We start from the raw sequence: 18,403 nt of genomic DNA, 5'->3' as shown, positions 1-18,403 counted from the left end.
TGTCCCTGTCTCCAGGAATGGTGCCTTGCAAACCTTGATCCTTGAACTATGGGTTGGGGGAAGTGAGGATGCAACTAGAGAGACTCTTGGATGCCCCCAAAAATTAGGAAACAGGGAAAGAAAAACCTGGGTTTTAGAAGCAGAGTCAAAAAGGGGTTGAACAGGAAACAATTTCCAGGAAGCAATTTTGTAATCTTGACCCCTCCCCTTCCCCTGCCTGGCTTAGGCTCAGCCCCTATCAGGAACTGGATGGGGGTGGGGACTTCCCCAGGGTTGGTTCCCCTGCCCCCAGTCCAGGCAGGTATAAGGCCACCTCCGCAGACCAGGACAACCCAGAAGCAAAAGAGAAGAGCTACCATGTCCCCTTGGAGCAGACAGCGACCCAAAAGGTAGGTCCCCACACTACCTGTCCTAGGCAGGTTTGAACGCCAGGCCATGCGGAGATACAGCACATTCCAGCTAACCCAGAGAAGTCACAGGGAGCAGATACAGGCCTGGTGGCTGGCACAGATCAACCTTAACTGTGACAGAAAGACTGGTGCGCGCGCGCGGGCACACACACACACACACACACACACGGCACACACACGGCACACACACACACACACACACACACACACACACATCCATCCCTGCAGAAGCCCAGGTGCGCATGGGCAGCAGGGAGCCGGGGGAGGCTTCTTGTTAGAGGCCTGGGGCCACAGTGAGCAAGGCTGTCCAGACCATGTCTGATGGCTGCCGGGCCAGGGAAGCCCTGGAAGAGGAGGGGAAGCCCCAAGCTTCCAAGGGTTATGGTGCTAAGTGTAAACCACCGCTTCCCAAGGCCAAATGCCCACCCTCAGACCTGGCCAAAGCAGGACACACTTTTTGTGTTCAGAGGCTGCAGTGAGCTATGTTCATGCCAATTTCCTCCAGCCTGGGCAACTGAGCAAGACTCTGTCTCAAAAACGTGAACCTGAACATCTGTCTTCCTCCAAGCACCCAATTGGTCAAGGCTGGACAGAAAGACCAGGATCCCAGAGCAGAGAAGTCTTCATGGAAAAGAGGGCATTGGAGCTGGGGCTTTGAAGGATGAATAGGAGTTCACATCAAAACACAGAGCCAGGTAGACAAGGACTGACCCAGAAAATAAGCCAGATCAGAAGAAACTAGCAAGTTGGACTGTGAATAATTAACAGCTCATGGGGGCTAGGCTGGTGATGGGGAAGTGTATTCATGTTATGCAGGAGTTACACTCAGAAACTCAACTTTCCTAGAATTATAATTCTCCCTGGAACAGGGGCCACTTCTGGCAGCTGTGGGGGTGAGGCTAGAAGCTGGAAGAGGAGGAGGAAGCAATTGCCCTAGTCCAGGTAAGAGATAAGGCAGCATAGTCCAGGCTGCTAGTCGCAGAGATGGGAAGAAGTGGGCAGATTTGCGGGTGTATTTTCACCTAGCTGAGTGTATTTTCACTGTGGTTTAGTAAGCATCTTCTGTTACTGCCTGCAGCCCAGGGGGCATTCAACCCCATCTTTCTAGAACTCTGTTCCTGCTGCTGCTGTTAGCAGCCTCAGCCTGGGGGGTCACCCTGAGCCCCAAAGACTGCCAGGTGTTCCGCTCAGACCGTGGCAGCTCCATCTCCTGTCAACCACCTGCCGACATCCCCAGCTACCTGCCAGCCGACACCGTGCACCTGGCCGTGGAATTCTTCAACCTGACCCACCTGCCAGGCAACCTCCTCCAGGGCGCCTCTAAGCTCCAAGAATTGCACCTCTCCAGCAACGGGCTGGAAAGCCTCTCGCCCGAATTCCTGCGGCCAGTGCCGTGGCTGAGGGTGCTGGATCTAACCCGAAACGCCCTGACCGGGCTGCCCCCGGGCCTCTTCCAGGCCTCAGCCGCCCTGGACACCCTGGTGTTGAAAGAAAACCAGCTGGAGGTCCTAGAGGCCTCGTGGCTGCACGGCCTGAAAGCTCTGGGGCATCTGGACCTGTCTGGGAACCGCCTCCGGAAACTGCCCCCGGGGCTGCTGGCCAACTTCACCCTCCTGCGCACCCTTGACCTTGGGGAGAACCAGTTGGAGACCTTGCCACCTGACCTCCTGAGGGGTCCGCTGCAATTAGAACGGCTACATCTAGAAGGCAACAAATTACAAGTACTGGGAAAGGATCTCCTCTTGCCCCAGCCGGACCTGCGCTACCTTTTCCTGAACGGCAACAAGCTGGCCAGGGTGGCAGCCGGTGCCTTCCAGGGCCTGCGGCAGCTGGACATGCTGGACCTCTCCAATAACTCGCTGGCCAGCGTGCCCGAGGGGCTCTGGGCATCCCTAGGGCAGCCAAACCGGGACATGAGGGATGGCTTCGACATCTCCGGCAACCCCTGGATCTGTGACCAGAACCTGAGCGACCTCTATCGTTGGCTTCAGGCCCAAAAAGACAAGATGTTTTCCCAGAATGACACGCGCTGTGCTGGGCCTGAAGCCGTGAAGGGCCAGACGCTCCTGGCAGTGGCCGAGTCCGAGTGAGAACCGGGGGCTGGGGGTTGAGGGTGGGGGGTCTGGTAGAACACTGCAACCCACTTAGCAAATAATCCTGCCTTTGGCCGGGCGCGGTGGCTCATGCCTGTAATCCCAGCACTTTGGGAGGCTGAGGCGGGAAGATCACAAGGTCAGGAGATCGAGACCATCCTGGCTGACACAGTGAAACCCCGTCTCTACTAAAAATACAAAAAATTAGCCGGGCATGGTGGCGGGCGCCTGTAGTCCCAGCGACTCGGGAGGCTGAGGCAGGAGAATGGCATGAACCTGGGAGGTGGAGCTTGCAGTGAGCCAAGATGGCGCCACTGCACTCTAGCCTGGGTGACAGAGCAAGACTCTGTCTCAAAAAAATAAAAATAAAAAACAAAGAATCCTGCCTTTTACAGGTGAGACTCAGGGCTGTCCATAGTGGCTGGGACCCCGTTTCACCCACCCATGCGTCCTAGAACACACGATGGGCTTTCCTTACCCATGTCCAAGGTGTGCCCTCCATCTGGAATGCCGTTCCCTGTTTCCCAGATCTCTTGAACTCTGGGTTCTCCCAGCCCCTTGTCCTTCCTTCCAGCTGAGCCCTGGCCACACTGGGGCTGCCCTTCTCTGACTCTGTCTTCCCCAAGTCAGGGGGCTCTCTGAGTGCAGGGTCTGGTGCTGAGTCCCTTTAGCTTGGGGTCAGAACCAAGGGGTTTAATAAATAACCCTTGAAAACTGGATCGGATGAATTGGCTTTCATTGTGTTCCTAGCATCTTGTCAAATCAACTTCCTAGGACTCCAGGGTGAAGGAGGAAAAGAGGCATGGCCCAGGCCCAGGGGTGTGGGATATGGTCTCCCTAGGGGATGACAGTTGGGATCAATGGCCTGTGACTTCTCCTCTCCCTTCCCCCATCCTGGGACCTAACTGCAAATAAAGCCTTGACCGTTGCCTGGGTGTCATTTTACCAGTGGATTTCTGCCAGGGCTTGTGTCCTAGGAGAAGGTTTAAGTTAAACCAGATTGCCCAGGTCTCCAAACAATTTGTCACGCTGGCCTGAGATCATCTAAGGGGGCACCTGCCCCGGGCAAGGTTGCAGGGGCGGGATGGGGCTGAAGGGATGGGCAGGGTCCTGGGCCCACCTGCTGATACAGCATTGGCCATGTCGGGGCTGCAATCAGATTTGGGAGACCCTGGGGCTTGGGAGCACGTCCAGTTTTCCCAGCTCCCTAAAAAATGACCATGCAGCCTGGCGCCGTGGCTCACGCCTGTAATCCCAACACTTTGGGAGGCTGAGGCAGGCAGATCACTTGAGGTCAGGAGTTCGAGGCCAGACTGGCCAACATGGCAAAACCCTGTCTCTACTAAAAATACAAAAATTAGCCAGGCATAGTGGCACATGCCTGTAATACCAGCTACTCGGGAGGGTCAGGCAGGAGAATCACTCGAACCTGGGAGGCGGAGGTTGCAGTGAGCCAAGATCACGCCACTGCACTCCAGGCTGGGCGACAGAGTGAAACTTTGTCTCAAAAATAAAAATAAAAATAAAAAGACCATGCCTACATCTGTGGTCATTCCAGGCACAGCAATGAAAAGGCAGGGATCTGGGGTCCAGCAGGGCTGGGTTTGAACAGGATCCCTGGCCGGGCACGGTGGCTCATGCCTGTAATCCTACTACTTTGGGAGGCCAAGGCGGGCAAATCACGAGGTCAGGAGTTCAAGACTAGCCTGACCAATATGGTGAAACCCCGTCTCTACTAAAATAAAAAATTAGCTACGTGTGGTGGCGGGTGCCTGTAATCCCAGCTACTCGGGAGTCTGAGGCAGGAGAATCACTTGAACCCAGGGGACAGAGGTTGCAGTGTGCCAAGATCGCGCCACTGCACTCCAGCCTGGGCGACAGAGTCAGACTCTTTCTCAAAAAAAAAAAAAAGAAAAAAAAAAAGGAATAGGATCCCTCACTTGCTGTGGTATGCAGGGCAAGTGATTTATGATCTCTGAGCCTCAGCTTGCTCATCTGTGAAATGGGGATCCTAGGGAAAGGGCAGGCCTGGCTTCTGGCTTAGTTAAGGGGCAGATTAAGAAATAAAAAGAGGCTGGGTGCAATGGCTCACACCTGTAATCCTAGCAATTTGGAAGGCTGAGGTGGAAGGATCACTTGGGGCTCAGGGATTGAAGACAAGCCTGGTCAACACAGGGACATCTCGTCTCTACAAAAAGTTTTAAAAGTTAGCTGGGCGTGGTGGTGTGTGCCTGTGGTCCCAGCTACTTAGGAGACTGAGGCGGGAGGATCACCTCAGCCTGGGAGGGCAAGGCTGCAGTGAGCTGTGATCACACCACTGCACTCTAGCCCTGGACAACCGAGCAAGACCCAGTCTCAAAAATCAATAAATAATAATAATTAATAAGAAAAGTCATCAGCGAGTTGGCCAAGGTCACTCAGGGCTATGGGGGCTGTGATCGCATGGACTGTCTCTATGGCAACAGCAGTGAGGGTGACAGGTGGCCAGACTTGGTCTGGGAAAGTATAATAGCTCAATCTTTTGAATCTAGCGCTCCCGAATTGCTATGGCAACCGTAGGGCACTGGGCTAGCTCAAGGAGAGGGCGAGGGAAGCCTGGAGCCACGCCCCCTGGGCACGCCCCCGCACGGCCTCTCCCCATTGGTCAGTTCCGGAGGCCCCCCCCCCACTCCGAGAGCAGCTATAAGAGGGGCGGGCGGGACTGGTGGGGGGGGGCGGAGACTTGAGCCTGGGGTCAGCGGAGACACCTGGGGTCTGAAGCCGCTCGCGCCCAGGTGAGTGCCCTAAGGGCGGCGTCCAGGAGCGCCCCCCGGGCTCAGGAGAGGAGCTCCAGATAGGGTGGTTGGGCGAAGGTCCGGCGGCGTGGGACGGGTACGACCGGCCAGAGCAGGTGGCTGGGACCCTTGGCCCAGTTGGCCCCAGCTCAGGACCCAGTTGGGCGAGGACCAGGCCTCAGAGGACGCGGGGTGGCAACCGGAGGGATCGCAGGCCGCAAGTCTGAGGCCCGAGGTCGAGCTCCCCATTCTAACTCTAGCTGACTGCGTGACCTTGGGACCAGCATGGACCTGCTGCGTGTCTCAGTTGCCCTGTCTGTCAAATGAGCTTTGAGTGGACTAGGACCCAGCAGCTACCACCTCCAGCTGTCTGGGGTGCTGGGGCAGTTCTGGGCCCAGGCAGGGGCCGCAGGGGGAGCAGGGACCTCCCCCATCTTACAAAACAGGAAACAGCCCAGAGGGGTGAAGGTGCTTGCCAAAAATCACACAGCTGGCTAGGTGCAGTGTCTCATGCCTGTAATCCCAGCACTTTGGGAGGCCGAGGCGGGCGGATCACTTGAGCCCAGGAGTTTGAGACCAGCCTGGGCAACATGGCGAAACCCCGTTTCTACTAAAAATACAAAAATTAGCCGAGCATGGTGGCACGTGGGTAATCCCAGCTAACTGGGAGGCTGAGGCAGGAGAATCACTTGAACCTGGGAGGCGGAAATTGCAGTGAGCTGAGATGGCGCCACTGCTCTCCAGCCTGGGCGAGAGAGATTCTGTCTTTAAAAAAATAATAAATAAAAATAACACCGCAATTAATGGTAGCATTTGAACCCAGGTCTTTCTCACCTCAGAGACCATGCTTCGAGTCACTCCGGCAACCCTGCCTTGCCAGAGGCTCATTATTGGACACCTTCTGTGTACAGAGCTCTGAGCATGCATTGTCTGAGCCCCACAGAGTGCCCCATTATGCAGATGAAGAAATTGAGGCCCCAAGAGGTTTGAGAGTTGCTTGAGTCACAGAGCCCAATTTGACAGGATCTCACGCCTGGGCAGGTGCTCCCCGTACTCAATCCTGCCCTGCAGGGTGACCCTGTTTGCAGCACGATGTCTGAAGACGAGGCGGCTCAGATCCCCAGACCCAGTGTGTGGGAGCAGGACCAGCAGGTGAGGGCTGCCCCTCCCATGAAGCGGGGACACAAGGAATTGTGTGGGACAGTCCCTTCTAGGAGTGTTTCAGGCCAGATATCCCGCCCCACTCCTCTCCTTGCTGGGAAAACCTGAGTCATAATATATTTTGGTCCATGGAGGGGATGGTCTATTTCCTAGTGGGGGCTTAATGAGGCCCTGGGAGGGGAGTGGCTCTCAAAGACACGCAGCTGGCTTCTGTGGCCCCTACCCAACCCTTTCCCTCTCCTTTGATCCCTGGGTCTCCACCTGTATCCTTCTGTCTCCACATCCACCATCATGGCGCCCTCAGTAACAACAACAGTAAGAGCAGCAATCACTGTATCGGTCACAGTTCCAACCGTTTCATGTATATTGGCTCCTTGAACACCCATCACAACCCTAGTAACCCATTTCATAGATGGGGAAACCAAGGCACCGAACAGTTCAGTGGCTTGCCCAAGTTCACACAACTTGCAGGCAGCTGAACCAGAAGTGAACAGAGGCCTTTGTGCTCCAGGGGCAGTGCTCTGAACCCCCAGACTCTAACGTCTCCTCCCTCGAGCAGACAGATCGCAGTGGACCCTTTAACAACATGGGTTTGAACTGCACAGGTCAGGCTGGGTGCGGTGGCTCATGCCTGTAATCCCAGCACTTTGGGAGGCCAAGCGGGCGGATCAACTGAGGTCAGGAGTTCGAGACCAGCCTGGCCAACATAGTAAAACCCTGTTTCTACTAAAAAAAAAAAAAAAAAAAAAAAAAAAAAAAAAAAAAATTGGCTGGGCGCAGTGGCTCACGCATGTAATCCCTGCACTTTGGGAGGCCAAGGCAGGTGGATCACCTGAGGTCGGTAGTTTGAGACCAGCCTGACCAACGTGGAGAAACCCCATCTCTACTAAAAATACAAACAAAAAAAACAAAAAAAAACAAAAAACAAAAAAAACCGGGTATGGTGGTACATCCCTGTAATCCCAGCTCCTCGGGAGGCTGAGGCAGGAGAATCACTTGAACCCGGGAGGCGGAGGTTGCACTGAGCCGAGATTGCGCCACTGCACTCCAGCCTGGGCGATAGAGCGAGACTCCCTCTTAAATAATGATTATAATTGCCAGGTGTGGTGGCGGGTGCCTGTAATCCCAGCTACTTGGGAGGCTGAGGCAGGAGAATCGTTTGAATCCAGGAGGAGGAGGTTGCAGTGAGCCGAAATGGTGCCACTGCACTCCAGCCTGGGTGACAAGAGTGAAACCCCATTACAAACAAAATTGTAATGCTCTGTGTACGCCATGGGAAGAGGAGCCTGTGAGTGCAGGAACCGTGACATTCTCACATCCACATTTATCTTCACCGCATCTACGTGGCGGGGTGCTCAGTACTCCATCCTTCCACTCTACCATCCCTCGTCCTGGCCCAGAGAGGGGAAGTAGGTTGAGGTGTGTCTGGGGCCCCACTTTCCCCAGGGTCCCCCTGATGCCGACCCTTCCCACAGAACGTGGTGCAGCGTGTGGTGGCTCTGCCCCTGGTCAGGGCCACGTGCACCGCAGTCTGCGATGCTTACAGCGCGGCCAAGGACAGGCACCCGCTGCTGGGCTCCGCCTGCCGCCTGGCTGAGAACTGCGTGTGCGGCCTGACCACCCGTGCCCTGGACCACGCCCAGCCGCTGCTCGAGCACCTGCAGCCCCAGCGTGAGTGCCCCGGCCCATGTCCCTGGGAGCTGTGGCTTGCCCCCACCGCCAACCGTCCCATCCCCCTTGGTCTATCTGCATTACACTCCTGGGGGTCATCTTCAGCCTAGCCACCTGTCCCACTGCCATGCCACCTCTCCTCAATCTCTTCACTTAAGTCCCTCTTTAATCTGATCACCAGCCAGGCGTGGTGGCTCATGCCTATGATCCCAGCACTTTGGGAGGCCGAGGCAGGAGGATCACTTGAGGCCAGGAGTTCAAGACCAGCCGGAGCAACATAGCGAGACCCTGTATCTCAAAAAAAAAAATTTTTTTTTTTAATCTGGCTGGGTGTGGTGGCTCATGCCTGTAATCCCAGCACTTTGTGAGGCCGAGGAGGTTGGATCACAAGGTCAGAAGTTCAAGACCAGCCTGGACAACATAGTGAAACCCTGTCTCTACTAAAAATACAAAACTTGGCCAGGTGTGGTGGCGCACACCTGTAATCCTAGCTACTCAGGAGGCTGAGGCAGGAGAATTGCTTGAACCTGGGAGGCGGAGGTTGCAGTGAGCCAAGACCGCACCACTGCACTCCAGCCTGGGCAACAGAGTGAGACTCCATTTCAAAAAAAAAAAAAAAAAAAAACAAACAAAACTGATCCCCTGACAGGTGCGGTGGCTCATGCCTGTAATCCCAGCATTTTAGGAGTCCGAGGCAGGTGGATCACTTGAGGTCAGGAGTTCGAGACCAGCCTGGCCAACATGGTGAAACTCCATCTCTACTAAAAATACAAAAAATTAGCCGGGCATGGTGGTGGGTGCCTGTAATCCCAGCTCCATGGGAGGCTGAGGCAGGAGAATCGCTTGAACCTGGGAGGCAGGGGTTGTAGCAAGCCGAGATCACACGACTGCACTCCAGCCTGGGTGACAGAGCTAGACTGTCTCAAAATAAATAAATAAATCTGATCCCCTGGCCCTCTGCCCTTACCTGTTTACTGGTGGGGCCCCTCCTCTCTGTCCCTATTCCATCTGTCTCCTTGTCCCCCCTCGTTTGTTGGCCTGATGTGCCTTGGGTCCATCTGTCTCTCCAGGCCCCCTCCCCTCTGCGCCTGCCTCTGCCTGTCCTAAGCCCCGCAGCCTCTGCTCTGTAGTTCTCACATCTCTGTGGACCCCTGAGCCGATGACAGGCGGGGGACTATAGGATCCTTGGCCTCTAGTCTGACCCAGGAAGAGGGTCACCTGAGGGTCCTAGCCCAGCACCTCCTCACCTCCCTCTCAGCCAGCTTCTGTGACCTTGAGTCTGTCCTTTGGGCCATCTGAGCTGGGCATGGCTGAAAAGTCGCCTTGGTGCTGGGAGAACAGGGTGGTAGGGCCCAGGCAGGAGGGCAGAGGAGGCAGTGCCCAACCCAGCAGCCTACCCACACCCTCAGGGCCCCCGGTCTTACCTAGGGAGGCAGCCAGGTCCCCCTGTGGTCTAGGCCTTCTCCCTATCTCCCTCTCCTAGACTCTCTATCCAGGAGCCACAGGCGTCTGCCCCAGCATCTTTGGTGTAAGCGGCTTCTTGGTGTAAGGTCTCAGGAAGCCTGTCCATCTCCTGGTGTGGGTCTCGTCTCCATCATTCTGTTTCGTTTCTCCCTGTCTCTCCTGGTCTCCTTCCTTCTCTGTCTCTGCTTCTCTCTCTAGCATTCCCTCCGTCTACAACTCTCACTGCGTCCCTATCTCCCTCTGTGTCTCCCCGAGTCTCACTCCACGCCTCTCTCCCTTCAGTGGCCACCATGAACAGTCTCGCCTGCAGAGGCCTGGACAAGCTGGAGGAGAAGCTTCCCTTTCTCCAGCAACCTTCGGAGACGGTACCCCGGACGACTAGATGTGGGGACCTCCAGTGGGGGCATGCCAGACTCGAGGCGGGAGGGAGGGAGGGATGGTGCCAGCCAGGCTTTTAGTTGACTCGAGAAAAAACAGCCAGGTTAAAATAACTGCAACATATATATATATGTGTGTGTGTGTATGTATATATACATATATGTATATTTGTATATCTGTATAGTGTATATATGTATATCTGTATAGTGTATATATGTATATATACGTATATGTGTATATATGTATATACGTATATGTGTATATATGCGTATATATGTATATATATGTGTGTATATATATGTATTGCTAGTAAGGGCGGGTAACTCCCTCAACACCATCTGTGAGAGAAAGGTTTTATCACCCATTTTATAGGGGAAACTGAGACACGGAGCCAGGAAGAAGTCCAGGGATCTTTGAGTCCCAGCCCCAGGGAACTAGGGTGGCAGAAATGGAGCTGGAGTCCCGCGGTGCCTGGAGTGGGGGGGCCCTTCCTTCCAGGTGGTGACCTCGGCCAAGGACGCGGTGGCCAGCAGTGTCACGGGTGTGGTGGACCTGGCCCGGCGGGGCCGGCGCTGGAGCGTGGAGCTGAAGCGCTCCATGAGCCATGCCATGGATGTTGTGCTAGAAAAATCAGAGGAGCTCGTGGATCACTTCCTGCCCATGACAGAGGAAGAGCTCGGTGAGGACGACACCCTCAACCCTAACCCCTGAGTCCTGCCCCGTCCCCATCCCCCCATGGTACAGATCAGAGAGGTCTGAGACTCACCCAAGGTCACACAGCAGATCAGCAGGAAACATACAACTCAAAACCAGGCCTGTCCTCCCTCCCGTTCACTTCCACGGCCCCTCAACCTGCATCCTGCCAGGAGTCAGAACACCGAGACCCTAAGGGCATATAGGGCTTTTAGACTTGAGGTCCCAAACTGGTGGCCCCCCAAATGCCTGTGCAACGTGTTTTAAATATTTTCATTTTTTGCATGCATTTAACCAGATTTTACATTACATGTCCCGATTCTTGGCCTGTTTTGAAAAACTAGACACACTGCCAGGCACAGTGGCTCACGCCTGTAATCTCAGCACTTTGGGAGGCCAAGGTGGGCAGATCATGAGGTCAGGAGTTCGAGACCAGCCTGGCCAACATAGTGAAACCCCGTCTCTACTAAAAATACAAAAAATTAGCCAGGCGTGGTGGCGGGTGCCTGTATTCCCAGCTACTTGGGAGGCTGAGGCAGGAGAATCACTTGAACCCAGGAGGTGGAGGTTGCAATGAGCCAAGATCGCGCCATTGCACTCCAGCCTGGGCGACAGTGCGAGACTCCGTCTCAAAAAAAAAAAAAAAGAAAAACTAGACACAGCCAGAATATTGTCTGCCCCTTCAGATGGTTTGCTCAGCTCCACTAGTCCCCAGTGGTTTACGTCATATCTACTTTGATGGTTTTTGGTACCTGCCTGGCCCTGGAGACCATGTGAATGTCCAACTCTGGCCTTACAGCACTGGAAGAATGTATGGGCTTACCCCCACCTTAGCAGAAAAGCAGGGAGGCGGCCAGGCGCGGTGGCTCACACCTGTAATCCCAGCACTTTGGGAGGCCGAGGCAGGCCGATCACGAGGTCAGGAGATCGAGACCATCCTGGCTCACATGGTGCAAACCCCATCTCTACTAAAAATACAAAAAATTAGCCGGGCGTGGTGGCGGGCGCCTGTAGTCCCAGCTACTTGGGAGGCTGAGGCAGGAGAATGGCGTGAACCCAGGAGGCAGAGCTTGCAGTGAGCAGAGATCGCACCACTGCACTCGAGCCTGGGTGACAGAGCGAGACTCTGTTTCAAAAAAAAAAAAAAAAAAAAAGGCAGTGAGGCATTGATTAGGCACTTCTTGTGTGCCAGGCACTCCTGAAATTTTTTTTTTTTTTTTTTTTTTTTGGAGACGGAATCTCACTCTGTTGCCCAGGCTGGAGTGCTGTGTTGTGATCTCAGCTCACTACAACCTCTGCCTCCCAGGTTCAAGCGATTCTCCGGCCTCAGCCTCCCAAGTAGCTGGGATTACAGGCACCCACCACTACACCCGGCTAATTTTTGTATATTTAGTAGAGATGGGGTTTCGCATGTTGGCCAAACTCCTGACCTCAGGTGAGCCGCCTGCCTTGACCTCCCAAAGTGCTGGAATTACAAGCGTGAGTCCACCACGCCCAACCACTGTTTGTTTTTTTTTTTTTTTGAAATGGAGTCTCGCTCTGTCGCCCAGGCTGGAGTGCAGTGGTGTGATCTTGGCTCACTGCAGCCTCCGCCTCCTGGGTTCAAGTGATTCTCCTGCCTCATCCTCCTAGACAACTGGGACTAGAGGTGCACACCACCACACCCAGCTGATTTAAAATTTTTTTTTTAGGCCGGGAGTGGCGGCTCATGCCTGTAATCCTAGCACTTTGGGAGGCCGAGTTGGGCAGGTCACAAGGTCAGGAGATCAAGACCATCCTGTGAATGGTGAAACCCCGTCTCTACTAAAAATACAAAAAATTAGCCGGGCGTGGTGGTGGGCGCCTGTAGTCCCAGCTACTCGGGAGGCTGAGGTGGGAGAATGGCGTGAACCTGGGAGGTGGAGCTTGCAGTGAGCCGAGATTGTGCCACTGCACTCCAGCCTGGGTGACAGAGCGAGACTCCATCTCAAAAAAAAAAAAAAAAAATTTTTTTAGAGATGGGGTCTTGCTCTGTCACCCAGGCTGGTCTCCAACTCCTGGGCTCAAGTGATCCCCCTGCCTTGGCCTCCCAAAGTGCTAGGATTACAGGTGTGAGCCACTGTGCCTGGACTATGATATATTCTTTTTATTTTTTTCCACCATATCTTGTGTGTATTTTCTCTTTTTTTATTATTTTTCATTCATTTTTTTTAATTTTAATTTTTTTTTGAGACGGAGTCTTGCTCTGTTGCCCAGGCTAGAGGGCAGTGGTGTGATCATAGCTAACAGTAGCCTTCAATTCCTGGGCTCAATTGATCCTCCTGCCTCAGCTTCTCAAGCAGCTGGGACTATAGGCACGTGCCACTGTGCCCAGCCCTGGCTAATTTCCGTATTTCTTTTTTAGAGACAGGGTTTTGCTATATCACCTAAGCTAGTCTCAAAGTAATCCTCCCTGGGCTCAAGCAATCCTCCCATCTCGGCCTCCCAAAGTGCTGGGATTACAGGTGCATGCCGCTGCACCCAACCTGTATTTTTAAAAGGCTGCTTAAAAGAATAGTTAAGTAGGCCAGGCACGGTGGCTCACACCTGTAAACCCAGCACTTCAGGAGGCCGAGGCAGGCGGATCAATTGAGCTCAGGAGTTCTAGACCAGCCTGGCCAACATGGTGAAACCCCATCTCTACTAAAAATACAAAACTTAATCGGGTGTGGTTGTGCACGCCTGTGGTCCCAGCTATTCAGGAGGCTGAGGCAGGAGAATCGCTTGATCCTGGGAGGCAGAGGTTGCAGTGAGCTGGGATAGTGCCACTGCACTCCAGCCTGGGGGACAGAGCGAGACTTCGTCTCAAAGAAAAAAAAAATGGTTAAGCAGTTTGGGGCCAACGTGCCTGGGTTCCAGTCTGGGTCTGCTTCTTGTATCCTGCAGGATCTCACCTCTCCTTTGCCTCAGTTTTCCTCCTGTGTAAAACAGGGCCCACCATAGTGCCTACATCTTAGGGTTTGGGGAAGACCAAATGGGTTGATGTCAGTCAAGGGGAACTGTGAATGTGGGAACCTGTGGCTTCTGTACCCAGAGGTGGGTGAGCAGATGTGGAGGGGGTGGCTGTGCTGACCCCGTGCTGTCCCCGAATCCTGTCCTCCAGCGGCACTGGCGGCTGAGGCTGAAGGCCCTGAAGTGGGTTCGGTGGAGGATCAGAGGAAACAGCAGGGCTACTTTGTGCGCCTCGGATCCCTGTCAGCGCGGATCCGCCACCTGGCCTACGAGCACTCTCTGGGGAAACTGAGGCAGAGCAAACACCGTGCCCAGGACACCCTGGCCCAGCTGCAGGAGACGCTGGAGCTGGTGAGAGCCCGCTGCCCGCCCCTGCTCCGGGATGCAGGCCAATCAGTATGGATTGAGTGCCAGCTGAATACTGGATCCCGTGCTAGCCTGAAGCGGGAGGCGGAGCTGAGTGCAGCTGTCTCCAGCTGCGTGTGTTCAGGGCTGGGGGACCCGGGCCTGGAGGAACCCAGGGATGTCATGGCTCTGCCTGGAGAGTCAGGGAGGGGTTTTGTGGAAGAGGGGAAGGAGAAGCTGGAATTTATAGCAAGTTAGGGTAGGTCAGAAGAGAGCCTTCCTCTTCTGGTGCCCTCCTCATCAGAATCCTCCCATCCTCAGCTCTTCCTTCCCCGCAACAGCCACCAGAGGGCACCTGTAAGCCCCTGAGTCAGGTCCGTCCCTTCTCTACCCACAGCCCTCTATGGCTCCCACCTCCCTTGGGGTCCAAGCCCAAGGCTTCCCCACGGTCCTGCACAACCTGCCTTGGTCTCCTAAATGCTTACTGAGGCCAGATCAGTGGTCCTGGACCCCACCCCCACCCCCAGATCCCCCAGCTCTGAAGACCACCATTTCTGTCCTTGCAGATAGACCACATGCAGTGTGGGGTGACCCCCACCATCCCGGCCCGCCCTGGGAAGGTGCACGAGCTGTGGGGGGAATGGGGCCAGCACCCTCTGGAGAGCTGCCGCCGGAGCCAGGTGAGACTGCAGGAGTGCCAGGTGAGGTGGTGTCTGCCACCAGGCTGCAGAGGAAGAGGCGGAGCGACGGACTGTGGGTCAGCCCAGTACTGCTGGGTACCCAGCTCAAGCTATCTCAAACCAAGTGCTGAGCTCAGCTAGTTGAGGTGTCCGTGGGGGGAAATTTAGGCAGGTTTAAGTCCCATTGTGTGTTTTACTTATGTATTTATTTTGAGATGGAGTTTTATTATTTTATTATTTATTTATTTTTGAGATGGAGGGAGGTGGGGGGAGAGGGGGGTGTTGGCCCAAGCAAGCAGTAGTCCCTGGCTTCCCGCTCCTTCTCTCTTTCCCTCCCTCCGCATTCTCTCCCTGAACCTATAGCCTAGAAACCATCTCTCCACTTTCCACTTTATTTTTATTTATTTATTTGAGATGGAGTCTTACTCTGTCGCCCAGGCTGGAGTGCAGTGGCGCAATCTCAGCTCACTGCAATCTCCGCCTCCCGGGTTCAAGCGATTCTCCTGTCTTAGCCTCCTAAGTAGCTGGGACTACAGGTGCCCACCACCACGCCCAGCTAATTTTTGTATTTTTGGTAGATACGGGGTTTCGCCATGTTCGCCAGGCTAGTCTTGAACTCCGCACCTCAGGTGATCCGCCCGACTCAGCCTCCCAAAGTGCTGGGATTACAGGCGTGAGCCACCGCGCCCGGCCCCATTGTGTGTTTATGAAGGAGACTGAGTCAGGGCTGGGTCACGTTCTGTGTCTATGGGGGACAGGTCTATGAGACAGGTTGACAGCCCCACTGTGGGTCCATCAGAGAAACCGAGGCAGGACAGCAGTCCTCCTGGGCGTCCATAGGGGAAACTGAGGTCCCCGCCCCCTGCAGGCAGAACTGGAGACACTGGTGCTGTCCCGCAGCCTGACCCAAGAGCTGCAGGGCACGGTAGAGGCGCTGGAGTCCAGTGTGCGGGGCCTGCCCCCCGGCGCCCAGGAGAAGGTGGCTGAGGTGCGGCGCAGCGTGGACGCCCTGCAGACCGCCTTCGCTGATGCCCGCTGCTTCGGGGACGTGCCAGCGGCCGCGCTGGCCGAGGGCCGGGGTCGTGTGGCCCGCGCGCACGCCTGTGTGGACGAGCTGCTGGAGCTGGTGGTGCAGGCCGTGCCGCTGCCCTGGCTGGTGGGACCCTTCGCGCCCATCCTTGTGGAGCGACCCGAGCCCCTGCCCGACCTGGCAGACCTGGTGGACGAGGTCATCGGGGGCCCTGACCCTCGCTGGGCGCACCTGGACTGGCCGGCCCAGCAGAGAGCCTGGGAGGCCCAGCACAGGGATGGGAATAGGGACGGGGACGGGATGGGTGTTGCCGGGGACATCTGCGAGCAGGAACCCGAGACCCCCAGCTGCCCGGTCAAGCACACCCTGATGCCCGAGCTGGACTTCTGACCCAGGGCCAGTGGAGGCGGTGGGGAATGGCCACCTGTACCCCCCGATCCCTGCTGCCCCCTGGTGGCCACACGTAAGCACGAGGCCTTGGCCTTGACCCTTCTTTGGAATCAGGCCCAACTCAGGATCCCTGACCACCTTTTTGGTATTGGACTCTCGCATTTTTTCCTTGAACACACGGACAAAGAGGCCCGGGGGATCAGGGCCTCGAACCCAATTCAGGCCAACTTGAGCCACAAGCTGGGTTCTTCACCTATGTCCTGCTCCCCGGCTCCATGAAGCTAATCCAAATCTTTCCAAGAGGCTGGACACAGTGGCTCACGCCTGTAATCCCAGCACTTTGGGAGGCTGAGGCTGAGGCAGGTGGATCATCTGAGGTCAGGAGTTCGGGATCATCCTGGCCAACATGATGAAACCCTGTCTCTACTTTAAAAAAAAAAAAAAAAAAAAAAAAAGACAGGTGTGGTGGTGTGCACCTGTAGTCCCAGCTAGTTGTGAGGCTGACGCAGAAGAATTGCTTAAACCCAAGAGGCATGGAGGTTGCAGTGAGCAGAGATCGCACCACTGAACACCAGCCTGGGTGACAGAGCGAGACTCCATCTAACAAAAAATACTAACAGCCTCCCCAAGAAATATACATTTTGCCCAATGCCTTCTGTTTGGGGCTTTGAAAAGTGAGCCCTGACTGGGTGTGGTGGCTGACACCTGTAATCACAGCACTTTGGGAGGCCAAGGTGAGAGGACTGCTTGAGCCCAGGAGTTGGAGGCTGCAGTGAGCCATGATCTTGCCCCTGCACTCTCACCTAGGTGACAGAGCAAGACTCTATCTCAAAAATGTTTTTAAAAAATACTTTCCAGGGAAACACACATTTTGCCCGATTTGGAACTTTGAAAAGTGAGCCCTCCTCTGCCTATGGGCTGTGCTGCTCAGCCTGCCATACCCACTTGCTTTGCTGTTTGGGATTTGCCCCCAGAATAAAGGTCCTTTTTGTTGTTGAAAGGCCCATGTGTGTGTTCCAGCCAGGGTGGGTCTCAGTCCCAGGGGGCTGGGGGCCACGGAGGTGTGTCACTGCAGAGACATGGAGATGGGGGTGTGTAGAGCCAGAGTTCAAGATCTAGAAGAATGGTGCTTCTCTGACCTGCCTGTCATCCTGTCTTGGATCCACCGTTACTGCCCAGCCCACGTGGGGTAAGCATTACCACTTAAAATTAGCCGGGCACCATGGCTCATATCTGTAATCCCAGCACTTTGGGAGGCTGAGGTGGGAGGATTGCATGAGCCCAGGAGTTTTGACAGCAGCCTGTGCAACATAGGAGACCTTGTCTCTACAAAAAAATTTTAAAATTACACATGGTGCGAGCCTGTGCCCCAGCTACTCAGGAGACTGAGGCAGCAGGATCGCTTGAGCCTAGGAAGTTGAGGTCGCAGTGAGCTTTGATTGGTAACCACTCCACTCCAGCCTGGGCAACAGAGCGAGACCCTGTCTCTAAAAATAAACAAGAGCATTGCCCTTTCGGCCGCATGGAAGCTGTTCTCATCTTGGTGTACAGGTGAATTTCGTGGAAATTGCAGGGAGCAGAAAAGACGGGGAAGGAGTCAGATGGGGCAGCTCTCTCTCCACCTCCTGGTCCTGCAGGAGCTGGTCTTGCTGTGGTCTTTCCAGCTGCACTGGCCAGGATGGGAAGACAGAGGCAGGGCAAGGGCCACGGGCTGGTCTCAGGGGTCCCTCCTGTCCTCTGACCACATTCCTGGCTGCTCTTCCGACTCCCCTGGGGCTGGGCGGGGTGTTGGGAAACCACAGCTTGGTTGGTATGGTGAGGTCAGGGTGGCCCCTGACTTTCCTGGGACATGGTCCAGAGGGGAGCTCTGGGATCTCCAACCACTTCCACCAGCCAAATCTACCTCCCTGCTCCTGTTCTGGAACCTCCCACAGGTCCCACTGCCCACAGACCAAACTCTTCACCTTCCAGCTTCCTCCTCCAGCCTGACCTGGATACTTTGCTCTCTTCCCATTGAAGTGAGCACATTCCCACCTCCGGGCCTTTGCTGAGGCTGTGCGGCCACCTGGAATACCCTTCCCACCCCCCATCCGTCCCTCGGACACATCTCATACATCCTCAAGGCCCAGCCTCAATGCCACCGCCTCCTCCAGGAAGGCTTCCTGGACTCCATCCCAGCCAGATACTTCCCTTCTCTGGTCCTCCACAGGCCACCTTCTCAAGGTTTCTTGCCCTTTCCATCTTGACTTATAGCCACAGGCAGCCTTGCCCTCTCTTCCCACATGAGGCTGGGGGCTCCTGGCAGGGCCAGGCCTGTTGAGGATGATCAGAACAGCACACAGGG

General features: G+C 55.2%; 2 protein-coding genes across 7 annotated transcripts; both read left to right on the top strand.

Moving 5' to 3' along the window:
• The first annotated feature begins 284 nt into the window (after positions 1 to 284).
• Positions 285 to 3,220, top strand: LRG1 (leucine rich alpha-2-glycoprotein 1). Of its 2 annotated transcripts, none has more exons than XM_054465773.2 (2): positions 285 to 389; positions 1,489 to 3,220. In XM_054465773.2, exons 1-2 carry the CDS (start codon positions 358 to 360, stop codon positions 2,498 to 2,500), a joined length of 1,044 nt encoding a protein of 347 aa, XP_054321748.1. In that variant the 5' UTR covers positions 285 to 357; the 3' UTR covers positions 2,501 to 3,220. The 2 variants fall into 2 exon arrangements, with proteins under 2 accessions (XP_054321748.1, XP_054321749.1); XM_054465774.2 differs by having other exon boundaries at positions 1,519 to 2,966.
• Positions 3,221 to 5,213: 1,993 nt separating this feature from the next.
• On the top strand, positions 5,214 to 17,117 carry PLIN5 (perilipin 5). Of its 5 annotated transcripts, none has more exons than XM_054466120.2 (8): positions 5,214 to 5,277; positions 6,349 to 6,429; positions 7,914 to 8,109; positions 9,856 to 9,938; positions 10,450 to 10,630; positions 13,766 to 13,965; positions 14,526 to 14,639; positions 15,508 to 17,117. In XM_054466120.2, exons 2-8 carry the CDS (start codon positions 6,370 to 6,372, stop codon positions 16,057 to 16,059), a joined length of 1,386 nt encoding a protein of 461 aa, XP_054322095.2. In that variant the 5' UTR covers positions 5,214 to 5,277; positions 6,349 to 6,369; the 3' UTR covers positions 16,060 to 17,117. The 5 variants fall into 5 exon arrangements, with proteins under 5 accessions (XP_054322095.2, XP_054322093.2, XP_054322092.2 ...); XM_054466118.2 differs by having other exon boundaries at positions 6,319 to 6,429; XM_054466117.2 differs by having other exon boundaries at positions 6,301 to 6,429.
• The last annotated feature ends 1,286 nt before the right edge of the window (positions 17,118 to 18,403 follow it).

This window comes from Pongo pygmaeus, chromosome 20 (assembly GCF_028885625.2).
Source record: "Pongo pygmaeus isolate AG05252 chromosome 20, NHGRI_mPonPyg2-v2.0_pri, whole genome shotgun sequence".
Classification (NCBI taxonomy): domain Eukaryota; kingdom Metazoa; phylum Chordata; class Mammalia; order Primates; family Hominidae; genus Pongo; species Pongo pygmaeus.
This window is presented reverse-complemented; position numbering and strand designations above follow the sequence as displayed.